This window comes from Protopterus annectens, chromosome 5.part0 (assembly GCF_019279795.1).
Source record: "Protopterus annectens isolate FY-2018-M chromosome 5.part0, PAN1.0, whole genome shotgun sequence".
Taxonomy (NCBI): Eukaryota; Metazoa; Chordata; order Ceratodontiformes; family Protopteridae; genus Protopterus; species Protopterus annectens.
In genome coordinates this window covers 288,579,070-288,605,786 of record NC_056735.1, presented here as the reverse complement: position 1 = coordinate 288,605,786, position 26,717 = coordinate 288,579,070, and the positions used below count along the sequence as shown (strand labels likewise).

General features: G+C 44.6%; 1 protein-coding gene across 1 annotated transcript in view; it reads left to right on the top strand.

Moving 5' to 3' along the window:
* Positions 1–26,343, top strand: part of LOC122802590 (pyruvate dehydrogenase E1 component subunit alpha, mitochondrial-like) — a 141,201-nt gene extending 114,858 nt beyond the window's left edge. Inside the window, exon 11 of the mRNA XM_044072273.1 lies at positions 25,993–26,343. Coding sequence (XP_043928208.1) covers positions 25,993–26,157 — 165 coding nt within the window. The 3' untranslated portion in view covers positions 26,158–26,343. The remainder of the gene's footprint in view (positions 1–25,992) is intronic.
* Positions 26,344–26,717: the final 374 nt, after the last annotated feature.

The window sequence follows — 26,717 nt, the reverse complement described above, 5'->3', positions numbered from 1 at the left end:
GTCTGTGTTACATGGTTATGGAGTTTTTACTACCAGCCTAATAAAGGATACTGATGCTACAGCAGCTGGTCTCTTTTTTTTCTGTTTTGCACCTGCACATAAACCTAAAGGAGTTCATGGCAGTTCAGCAAGCCTTACTAGCTTTCAAGCATCTTCTTTCTCCAGAAACTCTGCTTGTCAGGACAGACAACACCACAGTCATGTGGTACATCAGCAAACAGGGAGGGACTCATTCTTACCCCCTGTGCAGACAGACCGTGATTCTCTGGTCCATAGCAGCATCCTTGGGCCTGCATTTCCTAGCTCGGTTTCTTCAAGGGAGACTCGATGTTTTGGCAGACCAGATGAGCACACAGACCCTGGATCCTCACAAGTGGCAACTGAACAGAGCAGTCTTTTACAGCATCATTCAACATTGGGGCACTCTTCAGGTGGATCTTTTCTCCTCCCCAGGCAACCACCTTCTACCACTTTTTTGCACCAGACAGCATCACAGCAAGGCCTGGAGAGTGGATGCTCTGTGCTTTCCGTGGACGCTTCTGTTTATGCCTTCCCTCCTCTTCCCAGAGTATTATTGAAGATAAGGGACAAAAGACCAAGGACTATTCTCATAGCTCCAGACTGGCCCAGACAGCATTAGTATCCACTTCTTCGCAGTCTCTCCCAATTTCCTCTTTGGCGTCTTCCTCTGAAACCAGATCTTTTGGTTCAGGAAGGAGAAAACATTTTACATCCTCCTCTTCAGTCTCTCCATTTGGCAGCATGGCTGATTGTGTGAATCAATCCATTTCTTCTTCCCTTTCCCAGCAGGTGGTTAATGTACTTTAGGAGGCCTAGCACTAGGAAGTCCTACGCTGGCAAATGGGAAATATTCTCTCATTGGATGCAGGCTAGAGGGGAATCTTCTTCTCAGCCTACTCTTCCTCTGATCCTGGAATTACTTGGCTGATTTGCTTCAGGGTGGTCTTTCTTTTTCTTCCATCAAGATCCATGCTTCAGCCATTTCTGCTCATTGAGCAACCCATTTTCTCTCATACCCTGATGAAAATGTTTCTCAGAGGTGCTTGCAACTTAAAACCTCCCAGAAGGGCGCCTACTCCAGCCTGGGATCTTAATTTTGTTCTAGAGAAACTCACTCTCTTCCTCCTTTTGATCCAGCTGCCACGGCAGATTTAAAGTTTCTCTCTTGGAAGACTGCCTTCCTTTTGGCTATAATTTCAGCAAGGAGGGTTTCGGATCTGCAAGCTTTGATGGCTGTGGAGCCTTTTCTTATTTTCCATGCAGATCGTGTCTCTCTCAGAACCAGCTCTCTTATGCCTAAGGTGGTTTCTAGCCTGACTCTTAATCAGTCCATACACCTTCCTACTTTCTTTCCTAATCCTCGAAATAGAGGTGAAAGGATCCTACATTGTCTTAATGTGCACAGACAGCTCAGGTTTTACCTGGACAGGACTAAAGACCTTCGGAAATCAGCACAGTTATTGGCCAGTTTTGCCCCTGGAGCTCAGGGCAAAGCTATCTCTAAGCAAACCATTTCTAAGTGGATTTCACATTGTATTACTTTTATTCCTTTCATGGCAAGGTTCCTTCTCAAGGAGTTAAGACCCACTCCACAAGAGCAGCTTCCACTTCTGCAGTCCTTTTAAGGGTTGTCCCTACTAAAGACATTTTAGAGGCTGCCACATGGTCTTCTGTTCACACTTTCACAAAGCATTATAATTTGTCTTTGTTTTCTAGAGCCAGGGCAGGGTTTGCCACTGCTGTTCTTCAGGGCATTCTCTCCAATCCTTGATTCTGTTGGTGCCTCATCCCTTTTCTCTGGGCTTTGGTAATCAACCCATTGGTTAGGACTGCAACTGTGGAACATGATGAACATAGTACAGTTGTGTACACTTACCATAAATGTAGATGTTCAAGTGTATTCACTGTTGCAGTCCTGGTTTCCCTCCCTCCTTTCCCCTTTTTTGGTCCTTTCCTGTTCTCCTTTCCTAAGGTACAGACTGAATCTGGTTTTATTTGCCAAAGTTTCTTTTGGCTTAAGCCTTGTTTTCTGGGGACTCCTGACTGTTATGGCAAGAAAGACTGAGGAAGTGACTTTGGCTGCCTCCTTTTGTATCAGACGTCCTTTACAACTGACTACAGCCGATTTCCTATTTACTTACCTTTGGTATTCTGGCCGATCGAGGGCTACCAGGAACTGGATAAGCCATTGGGTTAAGACTGCAACAGTGAATACACTCTAACATCTACATTTATGGTAAGTGTACACAGCTGTATTATCTGGCACAATAAATCACAGGGTTCTTTCCGGGATGCACATGCCGAGTTTTCCCCTAGAGGCAGAGGGGGAAACTCCAATGGAAGATGCCCCTTTCGGGACAGAGGAGAACCGCGAAACCGGGGTTCCAGATGTTCTTTCTCTGGCCAACCCTATCAGCGCTCCTGATGTGTTGCCTAACTGCTCACCTCTGGAAGTGGTCGGGGGTCGTTTCTTCCTTGTACCCCGCTACCTTGCAAAAGATAACTGACTCTTGGGTACAACGGAGTATATCCAGAGGCCATCACATCCCCTTCCATCTTTGCCCAGTCTCCTCAAGAGTGTTACCCGATGTTACACCCAGTCAAAGGGAAACCGCAGCACATGAAATCAAAAGGCTGCTACAAAAGAGTCATCCAGACGGTCCCCCCAGACCAGATAGGATCCAGATTTTACTCTAGGTTCTTTTTAGTGCCAAAAAAGGCAGGGGACTGGAGACCAATTCTGGATTTCAGTACACTAAACAAATTTGTAAAGACGGAGAAATTCCGGATGGTCACGGTTCAGTCTAGCCTTCCTCTTTTGGAAGAAGACAATTGGATGTGCTCCATAGATCTTCAAGATGCGTATTACCACATAAAAGTGGACAAACGCTCAAGAACATGACTCTTCCATATAGGAGCCAGTAACTACAAGTTTCGAGCCCTTCCATTTGGTGTCTCTACACACCCCAGTGTTCACAAATTGCATGGCAGTGGTTATCGCTCACTTGCGACCAAGGATTCCAGGCATTTCCATATCTAGACAACTGGCTCCTTACTGCCCCCACCAAGTGTCTACTGGAAGAAGCCCTGCAGTATACTCTCAACAGCTCAAAGCCTGGGAATCACTGTAAACTGGGAGAAATCCAACACAACCCCAACTCAGTCTTTGGAATTTATAGGGGTACTGTTGGACACAAGAAATTGCACAGCATCCTTTCCAGAACACAGACTTCAGAGAATAAGACAAATTCAACCGCTGCTGTGTCACCCCAAATCCCCAGCTTTATCTGTACTTCAGCTATTAGGGTCAATGGCAGCTTCGATTACCATTGTTCCTCTAGCTAGATTCCACATGAGACTTCCTCAATGGTTACTTTTCACTCAGCGGTATCCTCTACAACATTTTTTGTCTTTTCAAATAAGTGTAACTCGGAGATGCAAGCAGGATTTCTCGTGGATGTCTCAAAATCCCCTACATTGGTCTCGCCCTTTCAACCCCCATCAACCGATATCCATGGTGATCACGGATGCCTCCTTGATGGGGTGGAGGGGCTATGTCAGGGAAACTCTGTCCAGGGCACCTGGTCTGAGACAGAGGCCCTTTTGCATATCAGTGTCCTGGAACTGAGGGCGGTGCTTCTAGCGTTGCAAGCATTTCACTCCATCCTTCTGTCAGGGACTGTTGCGATCCAGTCAGACAACATGTCATTGGTCTGGTACATCAACAAACAGAGCACCAGATCTTACTTGTTATGCTGAGAGGCCTTCAGAATATGGCAATGGGCCATAACTTACAACCGCTTTCTGATTGCAACACACATTACCAGGAGCTCCAACTTGATAGAGGACATATTGAGCTGGTGCATTCTACAGCCTCACAAGTGGTCCCTCAATCCTCTGATAGCGGTGAAAACCTTCAACCGCTGGGGCCAGCCTTGCTGTGACCTATTTGCCTCCCCAACCAACTACAAGTGCAGCAACTACTTTGCCCTGATCCCCCTCGGGGACAGTCGCCAAGGGATGCTCTTGTCCACGCTTGGCCCTCGGGTCTTCTTTGTGCCTATCCTCCTCTCCCCTTCATCTCCCAGTTTCTGAAGAAAGCATGACAGTTGAAGAGCAAAGTGATCCTCATTGCTCCATATTGGCCTCGACAAGTCTGGTTTCCCTTCCTCTGGCCTCACCTGCTAGATCAACTGTGGATCCTCAATCCATACCAAATGTTTATCTCCCATCCGCACATTCTGATTCACCCCAATCTAACAACCCTGAATCTGACAGCTTGATTTCTCCACTTCCATTGATTGCCAGGCATGAAAACCTCTCATCCCCTGTGCGCAATATTCTTATTGCATCTCATAAATCATCCACCAGACTAATTTATCTTAAATGGAAAAGGTTCTCTCTCTATGGGCAGCAAATAAACAATTGGATCCCTTGTCAGCCTCAATCTCTGATATTGGATTACTTATCACATCTTTTACACTGTGGGTTGTCTGCCTCTACTATCCGTGTACATTTAGCTGCCATCTCAAATTTCCATATTGGTTTTCAAGATTCTTCACTTATGTCACACAGACTCTGTAAAACTTTCTTGAAAGGGGTTATCCACCTAAAATCTCCCTTTAGAGAACTGGTACAACTTTGGGATTTGGCTTTGGTTCTGCAAGCTCTAACAGCTCCCCCCTTTGAACCTGTGTTCATGTGATGTAAAATCTCTCTTGGAAAACTTTGTTTTTGATTGCAATCACACCGGCCAGGCAATTATCAAAACTTCAGGCCTTGTGCATCAACCCTCCTTATCTTCCATAAGGATAGGGTATCACTGAGAACTAACTCAACCTTTTTACCAAAAGTGGTGTCAAAGCGATCTGTCAGCCAATCTATTGAACTTCCAGTGTTCTTTCCTAACCATTTTAACAAGGGAGAGTATTGCCTGCACTCCTTGGATGTTCATAGGCAAATACTATTTTATCTAGACAGAACTAAATCAGACCAACTGTTTGTCTTTTTCTGGACCTAGACGGGGTCATCCTGTATCAAGTTTCATTGGCTTCATGGTTGAGAAATTGTATTACCTTTATCTACAACAAAAACAATCTCACCTTGCCTCACAGAGTGAAAGCACATTCTACAAGGTCTATGGCAACTTCAGCAGCTTTCCATGCTAAGGCTTCCCTCAATGATATTTGCTCAGCTGCAACTTGGGCCAAACCTCATACCTTTATTCTTCATTACAAATTGGACTTTGCCTCCAGAGGTAGAGCTTCCTTTGGCTCCATGGTGCTCCAGAGGTAGAGCTTCCTTTGGCTCCATGGTGCTCAGGAATGTCCTTCCATGAGGGCCACCCAGGAATACAGGTAGCTGGGGACTCTGTCCCATCAGTAAGGAATGAACAAAGATTAACAATATTAGATAAAGAAGTTATGTCTTACCATAACATTCCATCTATGTTGTTGATCTTCTTTCATTCATTACTTCCCATCCTCCGTCCCCCATCTGGAGGTTCTTGGTTGATCTCATGTACTCCTCTCTTGTAGGTCTGTTATGACCAGAGGTAGCCTCTACTTTTATCTGTCAACTTGCAAACTCAATCTGAGGTAACAGGAAGCAGAGCATTCTGGGTAGGACCTTGGCTGGAGAGATTTTGGCTGATGCGAGCTTGATATTGGCTGGCTCGGTTCAGAGGACAGAACCGATAACCCACCAGTAATGAATGAACGGCAATCAACAACATAGAACGGTATGGTAAGACTCAACTTCTTTTTTCCCATCCGCAGATCTAATTTGCGCTTGAAAGTGGACAGGTATACACTTTATGTGGAGGAGGAGTCTGTTCCACAGTGGCTGTATCCTCTGCGAGATGTACCTTTTCTTCCAAACCATTCTGTTGCAGGAGAGGTTTAGATCCCTAGACACACTATTTCTGATGTCATTTGACTTGCTGATTTGCATGAAATCCATCAGTAATGTCTGAAAATGTCTTTTATTCCGGTCACAGATCACCTCCTAGCAGTGTGTAGTATACCAAGTATATTGACAGGGCTTTGAGCCAATCCATGAAAGACATGTTTAGGTCTTGTATCCCTTTAGTAAGTCATCTCTCTGGGCATTCTAGTTGTTGCATGTGTCTGGACAGATACGTGCCAGAGGGAGGCATTGTATTCAGTGACTGGCCTAATGAGGTGTGCGTATAGGGGGACAACGGCATACTTAGATCTGGACACAATCCCTTTCTTTATAAGCTATGCAATAAAGGACATTCTGACAATAGACGCATGTTGGTCAAACGTTGGGTAACTATCTACATAAGTTCCCATATCTCAAACAACTGGGTCAGCTCTTCGGGGCACATTGTCAGTGTAGTAGTTCCCTGAGGTAGATGACTTCACAAAAGATACAATAATGCTCTTTTGGCATTTAGTTTCAGTCCATGATTTTAGCACCAGTTATTTGATACAAACCTCCCTGCAGGATGGCCAAGTCATTTGGGGATTGTGACTGCTCCTAGCTTGTAGTTATTTGGAAACTTACTCAATGAGAGTTTTTTTCTCTGGTTACTCTGGTTCTCCTGGGGCACTTAAGTTCTGAGATTTTGGTGTCCATGCATTACAAATGTGTCTTGGGCCTTGTGCGCAAGACATATATGTAATGTACAATGCCAGGAAGGTTTAAAGGCTTGGTATGCTGGCCGGATGTTAGACTATCCTTAACAGGATATCCCATGTGTAAGGAGTACTGCAACAGTGAGATGGACATGCAGTTTTATGTAAGATCTTGTTCAACTGTACTTTTTCTGCCTTAACTTGTGGAATATCAATTGTACCAACAGTGTTCACAAAGTGTCTAGCTGCAGTTGTAGCTCATTGCAGGCTACAGTGTGTCAACAATTTTCCATATTTAGATGACTTGCTTATATTTGCAGAGACTTTCAAAGTGTCAGTAATTTCTCACTTGGGTGAGAGACCTCTTGCACAAATTGAAATTCCAGTAGATTATTCAAAAGTCTTTTTTGACTCCTCCACACAGGAATGTTGTTCCTGGGGTTTCATCTAGACACCTCAGTTCAGAGAAATTTTCTTTCATAGGTTTTCCACTCTGACTTGGTCCCTGCAAGGGAATACCTCAGGATGTTGTCTCATGCCATCTAGTGTTCTCATGATACCCCTGACAAGACGAGAAAGATACAGTGGTATCTGAACTCTGTTTGGTCTCAGCACCAGCATCTTTTCTTTTCAAATCATAGTCAGAGGGGAAATCACTTGGTAGAGACAGCAAATATCCTTAAATCCTGGTTTCCCCTTCTCTTTCCCTTTTTCCAAAGCAGTCTGTCATCATAGATGCCTCAGACTTTGCTTGGGGAGTAGTTTCAGGAAAGATGAAAGTGCAAGGTGTGTGGGACACCAAGGACAGACGCAAGCACATAAACTATAAGATGCTTGCCATGGTCAAGGCACTCAACTGTCAGAGATCCCAGAGGCCAAAAAAGATTCAAAGTCTTTACAGACAATACTACAGTCATGTGGCACATCAAGTGAGTGGGAACCAGGTCATACCCCATTTGCAGGTTAGCGATGTTTGTTTAGGATATAGCTTCACAACCCACTCTTACGCGGGCATCCTACATTCCATCACAACAAAATTGTGTGGCAAACAAGCTGAGCAGGACAAGTGCAGATCCTCACAAATGGAAGTTTGATAAGGGGGTCTTCCCAGAATCAATTCATCTCTAGAAAGTTCCTTAAGTAGACCTATTTGACTCATTTCTGAACAATCAGCTGGCAAGGTTCAGTTCCAGGACTCCATGTAAGGAGACCTGCCTTTTCTTTCCCTTGGATAGGAATGTTCTGTATACTTTTCCACCCTTTCAACTGATGTCCAGGGGTACTTCTGAAGATTCAGAAGGAATCCCTCATAGCCCAGGCAACAGTGGTTCTCCTTTTGGAAATTGCTAGAGGCAATTACACAAGCCTCCTCACAGACTATATCTATTCACACAGGATCAGGGGGTGTTTGATACACTCTGACCCAAGTCAGCTTCAGTGGACTGCCTGGCTGATAGGGACTTAACTCCCTTTAGGCACCTGTTTATTGAGGGTGTGCAGCAGGTACTAATAGAGGCCAAAAAGCCTGCTACTAGAAGATAGTATATTGACAAAAGGAAAAGGTTTTCTAGTTGGTGCAGCAGCATAACAAGCACCCATTCAGGACTAGTTTTTAGGTTTTACAATATCTGTGTGAGTTATTCTGTGGCCTTTCTTCATCAAGGTTCATTTATCAGCCACACAGCATGTCTGCCAAGTTCTGGTACCCTTGATAAGTGTAAGCAAGGACTTGGGCAACTTGTAAATGGTTCATTTCCTGTGTCCATCAGAGATGTAGGTGCCAAACCAGGAGTTAATTTCTTGTTCCCCATCCAGTTGCTCAAGTTGCGCTTGAATTGGGTTGGGGAGGATCTCTGCTTCACATTGATGGGGGGGGGGGGCTGTTCCAGAGATGGGGTAGTCTCTGGGATACATTAAATCTTTAGAATGGTTAATTCTGGTGCTGTTTATTTTGTGGATATGCAGGAGGTCCATCAGTGTGTGTGTGTGTGTGTGTGTGTGTGTGGGGGGGGGGGGTCTGACAATGCTCTGTATGCCAGGCATAGATCTCCTATTAACAGCCTGTAGGAGACTGAATACAGGGATAGGGCCATGAGGCAGTCTGCATAGGACATTTTACTTGTGTTCTGTATTCTTTTAGTGAGGAATCTCTGTGGAATTTCCAATTGTTGGATATGTCTGATTAGGAACATACCAAAGGAGGCATTGTACTCAATGATAAGTCTGATGAATGTAGAATAAAGTGGAACAATGTCTTCCTTGGACCTAGATGCCATGCCTTTGTTTATAAGTTGCGCAACATAGAAATTCCTCCCCACTACTGTGGACACATGATGGTCAAAGGCTAGATTACTGTCGGTGTCCCTAAGTCCCTGACTACTTGGTCCACTCTAATAAGTGTGTTGTTAATATGATAGTTACCAGGGGTGGATCACTTCCCAAAGGATACTATTATACATTTTTTGGCATTTAATTTTAGTCTGTGGCTCTGACACCAGTTGTTTCTGTGTCAGCACTTCCTGGAGAATGTTTCAGTGTGAGATGCAATGATCACTCTTAACTTGCAATCATCTGCAGATTTAGTCAGCCGGAGACCATTGACATTGGCCTTTACTTAAGAGAAGCAAATCCCAAAAAGGAAAAGTCCAAGGACTGATCCCTGAGGAAACTCCACTTGTGACTGGCTTCTCTGTAGAGGTGGACTCTCCAATTCTAACTTCTTGGGCCCTGTCTGTGAGCCAGTTGGCTATCCATTAGGCGACATGCAGGTTTATACCTAACCTCTTGTGTTTTAACAATGCCCAAGTGGAGTACTGTCAGATGCCTTGGCCAGCTCTATGTAGGCAGTGTGAATCATTTTGCCCTTATCCATTGCTTTGGTGACCTTCTCAAAGAAGTCCACCAGGTTGAGTAGGATTGACCTGGCCTTAATGAAACTAAACTGGGTTGGGTCCAGTGTCTGGAAGTTTACTGGACCTGTAATCTGTCTCTGCTGCTGCTGCCAAGCTCTGCAAGACCTTTTAGGATAATGGGAAGGTCATCCAGGACTCTAAACAGATCTTCCTTTCTCCTGTTCCTTAGCTTCAGAGGAATTACCCATCTAAATCTCCCTTTATACATAGGCAGCAAAGATGACCTCCTAAAGGTAAGAGATATTCCAAGAGGGTTTTTTCCCTGATAAACCTTCTCAGGGTGTTGAGTCAAAAGCCTTCTTTTCTTGACAAATTTGCTTACATTTTGACATTCAGCCACATCTGCCTCTTTGCCATATTCTTTCCCTCAGACTGTCTCTTCCAGTCTGGCAACAAAGCACCACAGTTTTCTGTGTGGTTTCCTCAATTCATAATGGTTACTTCATGGTTTGGAAGTCCCTGCCTCCCTTTTCGGACATTCCCCAACCTCCCCATTGCCAATTTCCTCACCTTCCTTCGATTCTTAACACTTTTTAGTGCAAGGAACCATTCAGCCTGTTTCACCTTCATAGTAGGACAAAGGTTTTTATTCCAGAATATTCCTGGTCGCAGGAAGGAGGGTTCTTGAGAGGCCCATTCTAGATCATTCCTTTCTCAACACATTTCTAAACGTTCCCTCATTCAGGATGATCTCTTCATTCTCATGTTTCCTCTATTACTTCCTCAAGCTTTCCTGGTGTCTCTAGATCTGAAGGATGCCTACTTTTACATTCATATTCACCCTCTCTTCTGGAGCTGTTTATGGCTCTGTTTCCTCTTCCAGAAACACCCCTCCCTGCACGATAAGGCTGATGCACAGGCCCAAAAATGTCAGGAACTTTAAAAAAGCAAAGCCAACAACCATCAGAGCTTGCAAATATTATTTATTGTGGCCACACCATGATAAAAAATCAGACCGGTTTTGGCAACCAAGCTTTCATCAGTGATTAAATACAAGGCACAAGTCCCACTACTTATACCATGATTAATCATCATCAGTTGAACAATCATTCATATTTAAAGCAAAAGCCATCCTTTTCTTCATAGCCGTATTTATTATATATGGTCATTTAAGCCTGGGCAGAATAAACCCCCAAGTTTAATGATCCAACCCTTCTTTTTGTTTAATATAGCAATGCCATCCCAGTTTATTCATCCTATCCACCTAAACTTTATCAATAACCACAAAATGATATTTCGCATTATGTTTCAATGTATGTTTGTATAAAGCATTTGACATGCGTTTAGTACGAATATCACTCAGATGTTCAGATATGCGTACCCGTATAGGACTCGAAGTCTACCCAACGTAAAAGGCATTGCATGAGCAAGTTACCAAGTATACTAGCCAATCTGACCCACAATTTGCAAAAAATCCCATATCATAAACCTTCCTAGTGTTCTTACTGGAAAATTGTTTAGTTTTTTAACATGTATTTGCAAAATGAACGATGTCCACATGGATATTTTCACCAGTCAGGGTACCCTGGTGTACATTATTTTGATTTCTATAACCACATATCTAGAGTAGGGACTTCATTTGTCAGCACCCTGTGGGTCTTGGATCCGATATCGGATCCGAGCCGGCAACTTGTAGCATAGCTATGGATCCGAGCTCCTAGCTCCTCCCCTCACCCATAATCCCCTGCCAACCTCCTATGACCTCAGATCTAGTTTGCCACGCTTGTGTATAGCTAGATTTTAGAGCTCCTAGCGCTTTCTTAACAGAAGTGAATTTCTTCATTTTTTTTATCAAACTTTGTAATTGTAATTTGTGTGAGTGGTTAGGTTTCCTATCTAGTTTATTTATTTTTTTGGTTTTCCCCCTCCCCTCGCTGGTCGTTAGTGTGTCTGTGTGTGTTTGTGTTTGGAGGCCTGGTGTGCTTGTGTAGTGTACTTTAGTTTTGGGTATGGCAGAGGCCCCAAAACCTATTTTTCTAAATGCACCGAGTGTGGCCATAAGCTATCTCCGGCTGATGGCCACACTCTGTGTGTTCGGTGCCCTAGGGTTGAACACCTCTCTTCAGGATGTACCATTTGTGCAGCGTTCAACCCCAGGGCACTGAAAGAGCGGAGGTCGAAGCTTGTCTTGGTGGGTCTTTTGCCTCCGGATTCGGCTTCGGCCTCTGCTCCTCCCGTGGCACCTCCTCAGCCTGTGGTGTTAGCCACTCCTGCCCCCCTTCCCCCGGCCGGGATTCAAACTCTCACTAAAGCGCCGGAGGACAGGGAGGCCAGGAGGGAGAAACGGAGGGAGAAGCACCACAAGTGGTGGGCCGAGGCCTCCGCTTCGGCCCCCCCGGCTAAGCGGGCTTCTCCCTCCGCGGCTTCCAGGTCTCCTCCTCCTCGGCTCCGATCTCCTTGCTTCTCCATCGAGGTAATCGAGGCGGCACTCCAGGCCTGCCTCTATAGCCTCTTCGAGATCTACATACAGCCTGTCAGACGCAGACTTGGACCGGATGATTTGAAGGTTCATCCAGGCCCAGCTGCAGATGGGAGTGCTCTTGCCTCCCACCCCTTTGGGGGGGCGGGAGCTCGACCCCTTTCTTTGCTCCGATTGCTCCTTCTCCGACCCGCTTTCCGGGTTCGGAGCGTTCTGAGCCAGGCAGCATCGGAGCCGGGGGTGGGTCGGCGGCGACAGTACTGGGTACTTCGGATCCGACCCTGCCCTCGAGTTTGTCGGTTCCATTGTCGGATCCGACCTCTCGGAGCTGTGGGCTGAGCTTCGGATCCGAGGGTTTCAGTGTGCCTTCGGCTCCGTCCAGGTCGGAGCACACTGGTCCCTCGGATCCAACTGTCTCGGCGCTGGTTCCGATCCCTTCATCGGATCAGAGTGGGAGTCGACTTTCGAAGCCCAGGGAGAGCGGCTCCCCCTCAGCCTTCGATGCAGTGGAGAGGGCTCTGTCGAGAGCATCCAGACCCCCGGCCCTTGCCTCGGCTCCACCCTGCACTCCCTCTCTGCTGGGTCAGGCTTCCATCACCCGGCCACAGGGACAGCCTGCTTCGATGTCTCAGGTTGTTCCATTGGAACAAGATATTGCTGGCGAGACTTCCTCGGACAGCCCCCCCGAGGAAGTGCCTCGCAAGCACAAGTGTAAGAGGAGGCACGTGGACTCCCCAGAGTCCTTAACAGAGGACATGGACTTGGATGAAGGGGAAGGCTCCCCAAGGTCACCCCCGGAGGATGTCTCCTTTAGAGACATCATGGAAATGCTCAGGATCAGAGGTGGGTGGTCTGCCCCCAAGGCTTCCTCTGACGAGTCCGTGTTCCTGGAGGCATTCGAAGCAAGCCTGTCTACCTCTTGGGTGTCCCCTCTGGCCGACCCCTTGGTGGACCTTATTACCACCAGGGTGTGGAAGGAGCCGGGCACTGTGGAGCCAGTCCCTAAATGCCCAGACAGGATACTGAGCCCCCCCGCAGACCGGTCCCACTGGAGCAAGGGTCCCCCCGTAGATGCCATGTTGACGGCGGCAGCCACGAAGAGGGAACTAGCTCAGGAGAGCCCCTCAGTCCATCCACCGAGCAAGGAGTCCCACTCGATGGATTGCCTTGGGAAGCGGGTTTTTAGTTCAGCGACCTTCTCGGTAAGGTCTCTGAACTATATGGCACATGTCATCAGGATGCAGCGGGATCTTATCAAAGAATACGCTGTTCCCCCCCTGAGTCCATGTCGGCGGAGGACAAGCAGTTGTACTCCACTCGAATGGCCACTATAAGGTTTATCTCCAATACCTCTATGCGGCTTTTGTCCCACGCTACTGAGGGAGCCGCTAGAGCTAGTGGAGCGGGCCTAGTCATGAGACGTCAGGCCTGGCTCCGGCATTGTGACTTCGCGGAGCCCTTTAAGGCGTCCTTTGCGAACGCCCCTTTTGATGGTTCTGCCTTGTTTGGCAAGACCGTTCACGAAACACTGGTCCAGAGCGAGAAGGACGGGAAGACGTTGTCTGCCGTTGGAGTCCGCTTCTCTGCTCCCCAGAGGTCCTTCTCGAAGAACCAAAAGGGACAGAAGAAGATGTGGTTCCGGAAATCGCAACATTCCCAACCTGCTCTGGACAACCAGTCCTTCCGTGGCAGAGGAGGACAGGGAGGACGTTGCCCTAGGGGCAGAGGGGCCCTGAAGAACTTTGGGTCCAGAGAATCCTTCTCTGACCGGCCCACGCAGCAGCCCTGAAGGGTTGCCCGACTGCTCTGGAGGCAGTCGGGGGGCATTTCTCGAGGCATCTGGCGGCATGGGAGTCCATCACATCAGACCGCTGGGTGCTTCGTATCATATCCAGAGGCTACAAAATTCCAATGTATCATGTCCCCAAACTCAGGAGCCTCCCCGATGTTCCACCCGATCAGAGGGAGGCTGCAGCCGCAGAAATCCAGCAGCTGTTAGAAAAAAGAGCCATCCAACCCGTCCCCCAAGACCAGCTCGGATTAGGGTACTACTCCAGGTTCTTTCTGGTGCCAAAAAAGACGGGGGACTTGAGACCAATTCTACATCTTTCCCTCTTGAACCTGTCGGTAACCAAGGAAAAATTCCGAATGGTCACTCTTCAATCCATTCTCCCCCTCTTACGGGAGAGCGATTGGATGTGCTCTATAGACCTCAAGGATGCATACTACCATATTCTGATGGACAGACGATCCAGAAGGTTTCTCCTCTTCCGGCTGGGAGCCAGTCATTATCAGTTCAGGGTCCTTCCCTTTGGCCTCACCACAGCCCCCAGGGTGTTCACTAAAGTTTTAGCAGTGATAGCGGCCCAACTGAGACTCCAGGGAATGCAGGTCTTTCCGTACCTGGACGACTGGCTTCTAACCGCCCCAACAAGGCATCTACTCTGCTCAGCCAGAGATTACTTTCTCCGCCTAGCCCCCCAGTTAGGCATCACAATCAATGCAGACAAATCTTCCCTTGCTCCGACACAAGTAATAGAGTTTATAGGGGCCAGATTAGATGCCAGGGATCTACAAGTCTTCTGGACTTCGGAACACTACAGAATCTGAGATTGCATGTGTGGCCCATCCTACAATCGGAAGCTCCACCGGTGGAATTGGTCCTGAGGGCGATGGGCTCCATGGCGGCTGCAGTAACGCTTCTTCCATGTGCTCGCCTAAATATGAGGGTACTGCAGTGGACCCTTCAAGTGCAATGGTCCTTCCAATCTCTTCCTCTCTGCCACCCTATCTCTATCAGCAAGGTTTGTAGGTGGGCCCTGTTATGGTGGCTCCAGTCCCCGGACCTCCATATAGGCCGGCCCTTCTGAACTCCTCCCCCTCTCGCCACGGTGACCACGGACGCCTCTCGCCTTAGGTGGGGGGGGCATTACACGGGCAGGACAGTCCAAGGCACGTGGAACGACACACAGACCTCCTTGCATATCAACGTTCTGGAGATGAGAGCGGTGCTGTTGGCGTTGCAGGCACTTCAGAATCTCCTCCCCGTAGGAACGATCGCAATTCAGTCAGACAACATGTCTCTTTGGTACATCAACAAACAGGGGGGAACCAGATCCTACCCCTTATGCTGAGAAGCCATGAGAGTGTGGGAATGGGCGATTTCCACCAACCGCTTTCTGATCGCAATGCACATTCCAGGGCGGGCCAACATTCTGGCGGACAAACACAGCCTCACCATTCTTTCCTCTTACGAGTGGTCTCTCAACCCACTAGTAGTGAAGCAGATCTTCGCAAAATGGGGGCAACCCTGCTGCGATCTCTTTGCCTCTCCCTTAAATACGAAATGCGACCACTTTTTCGCTCTGATTCCCCCACCAGGTGAAGCCCTGAGAGATGCTCTGGTGCATGTTTGGCCGCCCGGTCTACTCTATGCCTACCCTCCTTTACCCCTGATGCTAAAGCTCTTACAGAAAGCCTCGCGGTTGGGGAGCAGAATGATCCTCATTGCCCCATTCTGGCCTTGGCAAACTTGGTTCCCTTACCTGTGGTCTCGTCTAGTGAATCCTCCTTGGATTCTGGATCCCACTCCGAATCTAATCTCTCATCCATCGGAATTACAGACCCCGAATCTGGTCAACCTGAAGCTGACAGCTTGGTTGCTCCTGTTCCACTCTTAGTCAGGACTCCCGGCATCTCTTCACCAGTCAAAGCCATCCTGGTGGCAGCACATAAGCCCTCCACCAGAAAAATATACTGCAGTAAATGGAGATGCTTTTCCATCTGGGAGGAACATCATAATCTGGATCCCTTCACTGCCCCTCTACCGTCCGTACTGGATTTTCTAACCGGACTCTTTCAGCAAGGAGCTAGTTGTTCAACAGTCAAGGTACAGTTGGCAGCCATCTCCCATTACCATGTGGGACATGAGACAGGTCCTTTGATGTCAGCTAAATTGTGCAAAACATTTCTCAAGGGCACCTTTCTCCTCAGGCCCCCTGTCAAAGAAGCCATACCCCCTTGGGATCTTTCTCTAGTCCTTCAAGCCTTGACCGCTTCTCCCTTTGAACCAGCCGCATCGGTCGATCTCAAATATTTGTCCTGGAAAACAGCATTCCTGGTAGCCATCACTTCAGCCAAGAGAGTTTCGGAACTCCAAGCCCTTTCCGTAAAGCCTCCTTACTTGGTCTTCCATCCGGACAGAGTGTACCTCAGGACCAATCCCTCCTTTCTTCCCCAGGTAGCATCGGAAATAAATATCAATCAGTCCATCAACTTACCGGTTTTCTTCCCTAAGTATCAAAATAAAGGAGTACAAGCTGCATTCATTAGATGTACACAGGCAGCTGCGTTTCTATATTCATAGGACAGCTGGTCACAGGCAATCTGATCAGCTGTTTGTCTCCTTTGCTAAATTCAGTTTAGGTAAAGCCGTTTCAAAGGTCACCTTGTCACATTGGATTTCTCAATGTATTCTTCTGGCCTACCAAGCTTCCGGGAGGCCCACACCTGAGGGAGTCCGTGCACATTCCACTCGCTCCATCTCTACTTCTGCTGCTTTTAAATCTAGAGTGCCATTGGATGATATTTGTTCAGCAGCTACTTGGGCCTCATCTCATACTTTTATTAACCACTACAAGCTGGACGTAATTTCTAGAGGGAGAGCATCCTTTGGCTCCGCAGTGCTCCGGAACATCCTTCCATGATGGCCGCCCAAGATTCAGGTAGCTGGGGACTGTCCCACAGGTTGCTGACCAATTAAGTCCCTACTCCAGATTAAGAAGTTTTGTACTCACCATAACGTTCCATCTGAGTAGGTGGCTTCATTTGTCTGTAACCATCCCCCCCTCCTTTCCCCTGGCCTTCAGAACTTGGTCCTGTTATATTGTTCTAGCTATTATGCTTGTTGGAACACCTTTTCAGGTATCCATAGAGGGGCAAACTTGATCTGAGGTCATAGGAGGTTGGCAGGGGATTATGGGTGAGGGGAGGAGCTAGGAGCTCGGATCCATAGCTATGCTACAAGTTGCCGGCTTGGATCCAGTATCGGATCCAAGACCCACAGATTGCAGACAAATGAAGCCACCTACTCAGATGGAATGTTATGGTGAGTACATAACTTCTTATTATAATTGTTAAAGTGGGATCCTAAGGGTTGCCCTCTTCTTCTGTAGGAGAATTGACATCTGGGCATGAGTAAACTAGATAGCTGATCACTGGCTAACGGAATGTTCCAATTATTTTTTTTATAACCTCCCTAATGATATTAATGTTTCGGCCATACGTCGTAACAATTCTGTGGCTGCACTGAAGCATCTTTATGGCCTAACCTATAAAGTAATTTAATTTCAGATATTTTTCTAAAGTTTGCTGGACTGAGGTTAACCCTCCAGTTTCCTCTGTCGGCTGTACTATCTTGCTGTAGATGTTAGTGGGATAGTTTCACATCTGCTATTTGCTGCAACTAGGAACGCTGATGAAGGTGACTTTGTTCAATTTCTTGTCCTAGTACTATTATCGTATGGGCCAATTGTAACATGTACTTAGTATTTTGGTGCTTATTTTTTAAAGAAACTAGCATCACGGGACATATATACCTATTTGTTTGCTACGCATTTTGGTGGGCATGTTGTATAGTGGGTTCTATGTTGGGAACTAATTTGCTCATGGCATCGTTGAGCCTAAGAGTTGTAAGGGGCTGATTGTGACCTGCTTTGGACCAGTATGCAAAAATATTTTTTTGGAACTGTGTTCACGTTATACATGGGGCAGTGTGGAAACAAATGTGTAGTTATGTATGCAAGTTCTTATTTTACATACGAGTATTCACTGGGGCCCACAGAAGAATACCAGTTGTATTTCGTTGAGGCAGGACTGTCGGACTTATGGTTTATTACCCGACAGTAACATCTATATCGTATATATATTTAAAGCTACAACTGCTGATGGCATTGTGGAATCTAGTGATGGCTTGGGGCTGTTTCTGATCTGCTTTTGACTAACAGATAAAAACTTTTGGAACTGTTTGTTTTTCATGGGGCAGTGTGGAAGGACAGTTTGTGTTTTGTTCATTAAACATACGAGTATTCATTGGGGCCCCCGGGCAAATATTTGTTTTACATTATTGAGACTGGACTCTTGTGTTCAAAAATTTTTTGAGAGTAAATGGATTATCATCTAACACCAGCAGTTATTTGTCCTGTGTGAAATGGGACAATTGAATTGTTTAGCTTGGCCTGCCAGTAACTGTGATGAACCATTTTTGGGAAATCAAATGCAACTTTATTTGGTCAGTGTTCGACGTCATCCTGATTGTGGAAGAGAAGATTCGTGTTAATCTGATTGGATGGACTAAGACCATTTATTCATTGAAATTGTTGTGGCCCCAGGCCATGTTTGTGGACAATTGAGTTCAGTAACTGTTGATATATGTATATATTTTTTGTGATTTGTATGTGGGGGTATCGACATTAGGTAGATACACCTACTAGTTTTAGGTACATACTGCATATATCTGGTGTATATAATATGTTTGGTATTGTTCCCTGAGGGGTGTACAACAATTGGAGGGATATTTCTATTTTTATGTATTTCCTGAAATTGTGTTTTCTGAATTTGTGAATGCACAAATAACCAATTTATTTTGAGGTCTGGTAGGCACAGACTTTCCTAATGAACATCAGTATGTCCAATATAGTATGTTTTTTTGATAATTTGCCCGTATGGTCACCATTTATGTGATCAATGAAAGATTTATTTATGAACAGGTTATAGATGGTCCAGTTTGGGAGATTTATTTATACTTTTAGGCACAAATTATTATTTGTTTCTTGTTAGTGGGTGTACATTAAGGGTGTGTTGCATAAAGATCGGTTTCAAAGATTGGTTAGTTAACATATAGATAAAGTCAGCCCACTTTGTTGGGCTGTAATTCATTGGTGATAATGGGGTAATATTTTGGCTCCCCCGGTTTTGAATACAGACAGCCTAAATGTAGCTAATACGTTTATGGTTTAGAAGTTGTGGGAATTGAGGTCATAAAGGAAGTAATTGGAATTTGATATTAGAACAGATAGGGGGAATGTTTTAGCCCCTAGCCATTAAGGATGGATTTGGTTACATTACTGCAAGGCCTCTCTGCTGATAGGAATGATTTACATGCGTTTGATCTGGATAGGGCTGGAAGGTATCAGAGTGAGGTGGATACCCCTCATATAGTTGACCAATGTGGTGAACTATTTAACAAATTAACTAAGGGAATGGTGACTTTACGAACCAATGTGTGGCATCCGAAATTAAGGCCTATCAGGCTAAAAATATTGTGCCTAGGGGTCTTGGGGTTCGCACAGTGCTGTATGTTAGTAGGGCTGATGACACATTGACCTTGGAATGGGTACAAGCATGACAGGATGCCTCAGTGTCATTTGTTAATGTATTGTCCTCTTATGACTGGATAGCAGACAACAACTGTATAGCTGTACAACTGGTATGTGAAGATCATAAATATTTGAAGGACAAGCCCGATACCAGGAATGTCTAAATTATCTAAGGATTTATTGGGTATAGAAAATTCCTTGAAAAATAAAAAAAATCAAAAGTTTAATTGTGATCTCAAGGATTATGAGAGAGGGAAGCCCTTTGACCTTAGGAAGAGAGTGAAATTTTTTGAGGGTGGGAGTAATGTGGTTAGAACAAAAAGGAAGAGACCGAGGTCGATTCTTAAAAAATCAGGCATGGATTATATATAGTAGTACTTCAGGTGAGGACTTTTCAGCCACGGAAGTTGAGCAAACACTCTGGGGTCACCGATCATTAAGAAATCAAAGGGGATGGATCACCCTTTGGGGTTAAACAACACCGGGGAGGTAGGAAACCTAGGAAACCTAAACAATGTACAAATGCTGTTACAGACATTGGGACATCGGTAAATACGGTGTACAAATACGGTGTACAATGTTCATAATATCTCCTCTGTAAGTCTTACAGAAGCTGAAGAACAACTACTTAATAAAGGGTTGAAATACATACCTGGTTTCTTTGTGAGTGAAGGTAGTGCGGTTGATGATTTGCTGGCTTTTTGTCGAACATCGAATCTGAGGTTACTTTTTGGTCCCCGGGATACAGTTCAGAGATCCACAGAGTTCCAGTTTCGAAAATCGAAATTTATGCCCCCAAAAGCATGTGGTCATTTTTCAGGAATCCGTAATTAAAGATTTGCATTTCAGGAATTCTGAAGCCAGGATGCTGGATCAAAATGTGACCGCGGATGAACAGGGTGCATTTAGAAATTTAAGAGAATAAAAATATTGTCATTATTCCTGCAGATAAGGGTGGGGAGCTAGTGGTGATGGATACTGAAGAATATATTATGGAGGCTAGCAAGACAGTTGAGTAATGCAAGACATTGTATGCGAATGCCTCTGAACCCCACCTTTCGTTTTAAGAAGGACATAGATACTTTTTTTGAATTTGGCCTTGGAAGAGGGAGTTATTTCTCCACAAGTTAAACAGCATTTGACAGTGGATGACCCCCAGCAGCAGATCCTCTTAATTATTGCCCAAGATTCATTAGAATCTGAATAAACCACCTGGTTGGCCGATAGTGGCTGGGTTTGGCTCTTTGACTGAGCCTTTATCAACATTCTTAACTGAACATTCACAGCCTTTGAGACTAGTTAGAGCCAGAATTAAGGATACTGCGGTGGTGGTGCTGCGGTAGCGTTGTCTCCTCACAGTAAGACGTCCTGTTCGATTCTCAGAGCGTCTTCTGTGTGGAGACCTGCGTGAATGGGCGTACCTTCATTGAAGCTTGTGCGTCAGGGCTGGCAACTCGGCACATAAAAATCTACTGCCAATCATTAGTGGACCGGAGTTCCGCTGTGGCGACCCCTAACCGGGAAAAGCCGAAAGACACAAGAGCCAGAATTAAGGATGCCACAGACTTTTTGACCATCATTGAAAGCTCTCAGTTGGAGACGCACTGAACACTATGCACATTAGATGTAACAGCACAGTATACAAGTATTCCAAATTGGGCTGTAATAGAGGCTGTTAAATATTGGTTGGATAAGGCAGACATCTATCCTCCAGGTTTTAACACCCTGTTATTGCGCATGGTGGAGCATGTGTTGACCAAACGTGTTATTTTTTTTTTTCATGGTGAATGCTATTGGCAGATCTAGGGAACAGCTATGGGGGGCATCTTTTGCCCCATATATGCTGATTTGTTTATGGGCTACGTAGAGGATCTGCTGAGTTATGACAGTATGCATAATATATATTTGCCTGATCCAAAAATCTTCTCCAGATGTCTGTATGACTTGTTGGTTGATGTGGCAGGGTGGGGCAGACTATTTGTTTGAATTTAAGTATTTGAACAAAAACAAATGGGGAATAGAATTTACTTTGAATGCGGATATACAGCAGATTATTTTTTTGGATGTGACATTCGCAAGGAATAATGATAATACTTTGGAATCCCAAATATATTGCAAATATCTACAGTATAATAATTTATTTGCCACGAGTCTGCACCCCCCGCCGCATTATAGAAAATATACCCAAGTATCAGTTTTTGAGAGTTAAGAGAATTTGTTCTTCTCCGGATGTCTATAGGCATTTTGAGGAGGATCTTACTGAAAGATTTATGATTAGGGGGATATCATCCCTGTAACATCAAGTCAGCCAAAAGATGGGTAGTGGATAAAAATAGATTGGAGACATTTGCATATCATCATAAGAAGCAGGATAATGAGGATGTTAGATTTGTTACGACGTATGGCCGAAATATTAATATCATTACGGAGGTTATAAATAAAAATTGGAACATTCTGTTAGCCAGTGATCAACTATCTGGTTTACTCATGCCCAGATGTCAGTTCACCTACAGAAGAGGGCGAACCTTAGGATCCCACTTTAATGTGGTTATAGAAATCGAAATGTACACCAGGGTACCCTGACTGGTGAAAGTTTTTGGTTCATATTCATGTGGACACTGTTCATTTTGCAAATACATGTTAAAAACTAAACAATTTTCAGTAAGAACACTAGTAAGGTTTATGATAATGGGATTTTTTGCGAATTGTGGGTCAGATTGGCTGGTATTGGTAACTTGCTCATGCAATGCCTTTTATGTTGGGCAGACTTTGAGGCCTGTACGGGTACGCATATCTGAACATCTGAGTGATATTCATACTAAACATATGTCAAATGCTTTATACAAACATACATTGAAACATAATGCAAAATATCATTTTGTGGTTATTGATAAAGTTTGGGAGGATAGGATGACTAAATTGGAATGGCATTGCTATATTAAACAAAAAGGAGAAGGGCTGTTTCATTAAACTTGGGGGTTTATTCTCCCCAGGCTTAAATGACCATATGTAATAAGTATGGCTCTGGAGAAAAGGATGATTGTTGCTTTAAATATGATTGATTGTTCAGTTGATGATGATTAATCATGGTATAAGTAGTGGGATTTGTGCCTTGTATTTTAACACTGATGAAGGCTTGGTTGCCGAAACTGGTCTGATTTTTATTATGGTGTGGCCACAAAAGAATATTTACATACTCTGATGGTGCTGGCTTTGCTTTTTTGAAGTTTTCCTCTACACAATATCAGTTCTCTGCTTTGACTTTTGGCCTTTCTACAGTTCTGAGAGTCTTTTCCAAATGGCTGGTCCTGGTAGTCTTCTGCAGACTTAAAGGAATTCAGATTGTCCCTTATTTGAACAACCTGATTCTAGCTCCCTCTCAGCAACTTCTGCTTCAGGATCTTGAATAAACTATGCTTTTGTTCACAGTGCTGGGTTCATTGCTAATCTGACTGTTCTAATCCCTTCAAGTTTTTCTGAGTTGCAGCATTCAGACCTTGCCAAATCTGGCTTTGCTTCATCCTCCCAAGGTCCATTCTTTGACATTTTATTGCCAGTGTCCTGTTCCTCTTAAAGTGGTGCCTGTAAGAGAATTCCTTCAAGCTCTTGGTGTCATAACATCCACCATTCCTATGGTCCCTGTCACTATACTCTACATGAAGTTTCAGTAGCATCTCAAAACTGGCTTCAACACTGTCATCTTCTGGACTTTCCTGTCCCTGTCTTGCGTTGCCTCAAACTTCAGTTCAACTGATGGATTTTTCAGATTTCACTGAATTACTGGCCTGCCTTTCCAGGATTCTTTCCCCACTCAGGGTTTGTATACAGATGCTTTAGATCAGGGTTGGGGAGGCTCTTCCAATAACATTGGGGTTCACAGAGTTTGGTCTTCCCACCAATTGATGGACCATATCAGCATCAAAGTGATGAGAGCTGTGATTTTTACTCTTCATGATTTGCTCTCCCTTTGTGGCCTTTAGCGAATTTTCCCAGATAACACGCCGGTTATGTGGTACATAAGCAATCAAGGTGATGCAAAATCATACCTTCTTTGCAGACTGGCTCTTCAAGCTTGGAATTTTGCATTTTGCCATCAAATGACCTTTCAGGAGGTCTGCTTTTCCTCAGAGCACAATGTACTGGTAGTCAGTCTGAGCAGATCCTCACAAATGGATGCTTCACAAGGAGGAGTTTTCTGGACATTATACATGGGTGGGGTTCTCAAGTATATCTTTTAGCCTCCCCTCTGAACAGGCAACGTCCTAGGTTCTGTTTCAGAGTGCCAAGTCCTCTGGCTTGTAAAGGGGATGCTGCACCTTTCCTGTAAGGTGATGTTTCTTTATGCCTATCCCCCTCTTCCTGTTGAGTCCTGCACAAGATCATGTGGGACAGGTCCAAAATTTTGTGGTGATTCTCTTTTGGCCTAGATGGCACTGGTTTCCCCTGCTCTTTCATCTGGCCAGGGGCAATCCTCACAAGTTACCTCACACAATTGATCTCACAAAGGGCAAAAGATCTCTATTCACCCTCCTTTACTTGCCCTTCATTTGGCTGTCTGGGATGATTCCTTTTAGACACCAAGATTTTGAGGACATGCTTTGGGTTTTGCTGGAGGCCAGAAATCCATCTAGTAGAAAATCCTATGAGTCCGAAATGGGAAAACATTTTCTCTTTGTTGTCAGATATGAACAGGACCCTCTTTCTGCGAGTATTCCCACCTGTTCTGACTTGTAAGCTGCTTAATTCTGGCCTGGCATATGCAGCTATTAAAGCTCATTTTCCGCCATCTCTGTTTGTCTGCCCTTAAATCCACCCCTTTCTTCTAGATTCAAAGTCAAGCTTAGAAAGACATCCTTCATATTAGACCCTCCAAGAAAGCCAATTTTGCCTCCTTAAGACCTTTAATTTTGTTCTTGAAAAGTTGACTTGGCCACCATTTGTGCGTGTAGTCTTCTTTGCAGCTCCGTACTTTGGAAAACTGTTTTGTTATTCGTTGTTACTTCTGACTAGAGGGTTTCTGAACTTCAGGCACTCATGGCAGTTCCCCGTTTACTGTTTTTTTTTTCCCCACAGACAAGAGTTTACCTTTATACCAGTTCTTTTGTGCCAAAGGTTGTTAATGATTCATTTTTAAATCAGACCATTCATCCTTTTCCCCTTCTCCACAGAGTGGTAGTAAGAGGATGCTTCATAGTGTGGATCTGCACAGACAGTTCAGATATTACCTAGATAAGAATAAGGATATAAGGAAATCTGAGCAATTTTTTTCCAATCCAAGAAATTGGATTAGGCCATTTCTTTTTGTTATTCTTTTAATGGTAAACAGTTTCTTTTTGTGCTCATTCCATTAGGGTGGTAGCTTCCTTGGTGCATTTTTCAATGGTCTTGATACTAGATCCATTTTGGACGTTGTTGTTTGGTCTCCTGTACACACCTTTACTAAATACTATTAAGGTGGATGTGATTTCCAGAGCTGGAGCCAGTTTTACAATAGCCAGCCATCATGGATTATTGGAGGGCTGCTCCCTGACTTCTAATCCCATCCTCTCCAGGAGCTTTTGTATTCTCCCTTTAATAAATAGTACTGCAACATTGGTAAAGAAGGACATAGTACAGTTGTGTAAGATCAGACCATAACAGAAGATGTCTGTCTTCTCTCTGTTGTAGTATTCCATCCCCCCATTCTTCTCTCTCTGTTACCCTCTTGCTGATGGATCCTTCTCCCCTTCTGGATGCAGAAGTAATTGCTTTTCCTCTTGTTGCTCTGGTTCTCCTGTAGTAATTCAGTTCTGAGGATTAGGTGCTTGTATTTCATTAATGTACCTTATGATTTAAACGTAGAACATGGGTCTGACATATGACACCTGAAAAATTGTAAGACTTTGGTATGTTGGCTGAACGTTTAGCTATCCTCAGCAGAATATCCCTTTAGTAAGGAATACTGCAACAGTGAGAAGTAGGATATCTACTGTTACGGTAATATATTTTCACCATAGTTTTTGAGGTTTGTCTATTTACAAATCTTAAATTATTCACTACAAAGAATGAAGATTTGAAAGAAAACATGGACTGTAAACTTGGCAGACTTCTTCAGAGATGCAATTGTGTGTGTGTGTGTGTGTGGGGGGGGGGTAGATGTAGTGATTATATTAAATGCAAGTTCAAAAATCGTATCTCCTCTTGTTAACAGACCAACTATCTCTTCTACTTTTCTTTAAGTCTAAATCTCTGGGCATACCTGACGTTAGAGATATAGGTGCTGCGAGGAGGGGGGTGCAGAACATGATGGTAGCAAGCTAAGTATATTAGTTCAGTTCTCCTGCTGCAAACTACTGTCCCCCTACCCTTGAGAACCCCTCTCAAGTTACATTTTGGAGGAATATAATGGGTACTCGGTCATGATATACAGGGCAGTGTCAAATAGCAAGTGATGTGGTTAGAAGGTTGATGATGGGGGATGCAAACTCTTAACACAAAGCAATTTTTTATATATGTTTTCTGGAATTAAGAATGTAATAATAAAGGACCTTTTAATTGCTTTTGTCTTATAAACAAGAATGAGATAGGATAGCTTCTTTTTTGTGACCTGCTTTGTGGGGATCTTTAGATCAACAATTTCTGCATTTACTACCCACTGATTTTTACTGCTTTTCCTGTTACAGGACATTGATGTTAGTGTGAGGAAAGAAATTGAAGAGGCTGCACAGTTTGCTACAACGGATCCTGAACCTCCACTAGAAGAACTTGCCAATCATGTCTACGCCAAAGAACTTGCCTTTGATATCCGTGGCTGCAATCCTTGGATAAAGTACAAATCTGTGGGTTAGAACCTGGAAGAGTGTATATGGACAGATGTTTGGCATATGCCCACTTGTTTTTACTGAACCCTAGAACACTTGCAGTTTGCTATCTCGCTTGGTAACTTTAATGTTGAATACTGGAAGTTGTATGGAAATGCCCTTAGTCATGTAAATATTGAACATGTGTTGCCAACAATAAAACATCAAAACACATCATTTGCATTTCTGTCCAATTGAAGCCCACAGGTGGTACTTTTTATTGCATATGAATTTGTGCTCTGATTTGCAACAATTCTTTTTGAGAGAAGTAGATGGATGCAAGAACTGACTGGCTGATAGTTAGATATGCATCGTAGGCTTTTTTCTCCTTTAAATAAGTTCTGATAATTAGTAGTGCCATCAACTGACTGCAGTTTGCTCTACTGTGTGAAACAACCCTAGCTAATCTAGATGAAAGCATCATCCATTTTCGGAGAAAACCACCTGTTGAATATGCATGCGGGTACCATATGCTTCATGCACCTGAGTAAAGTATGACTGTTTTCCAAACACTGTATTGTCAAACCTATTTCATTAGCAGTTGTCTT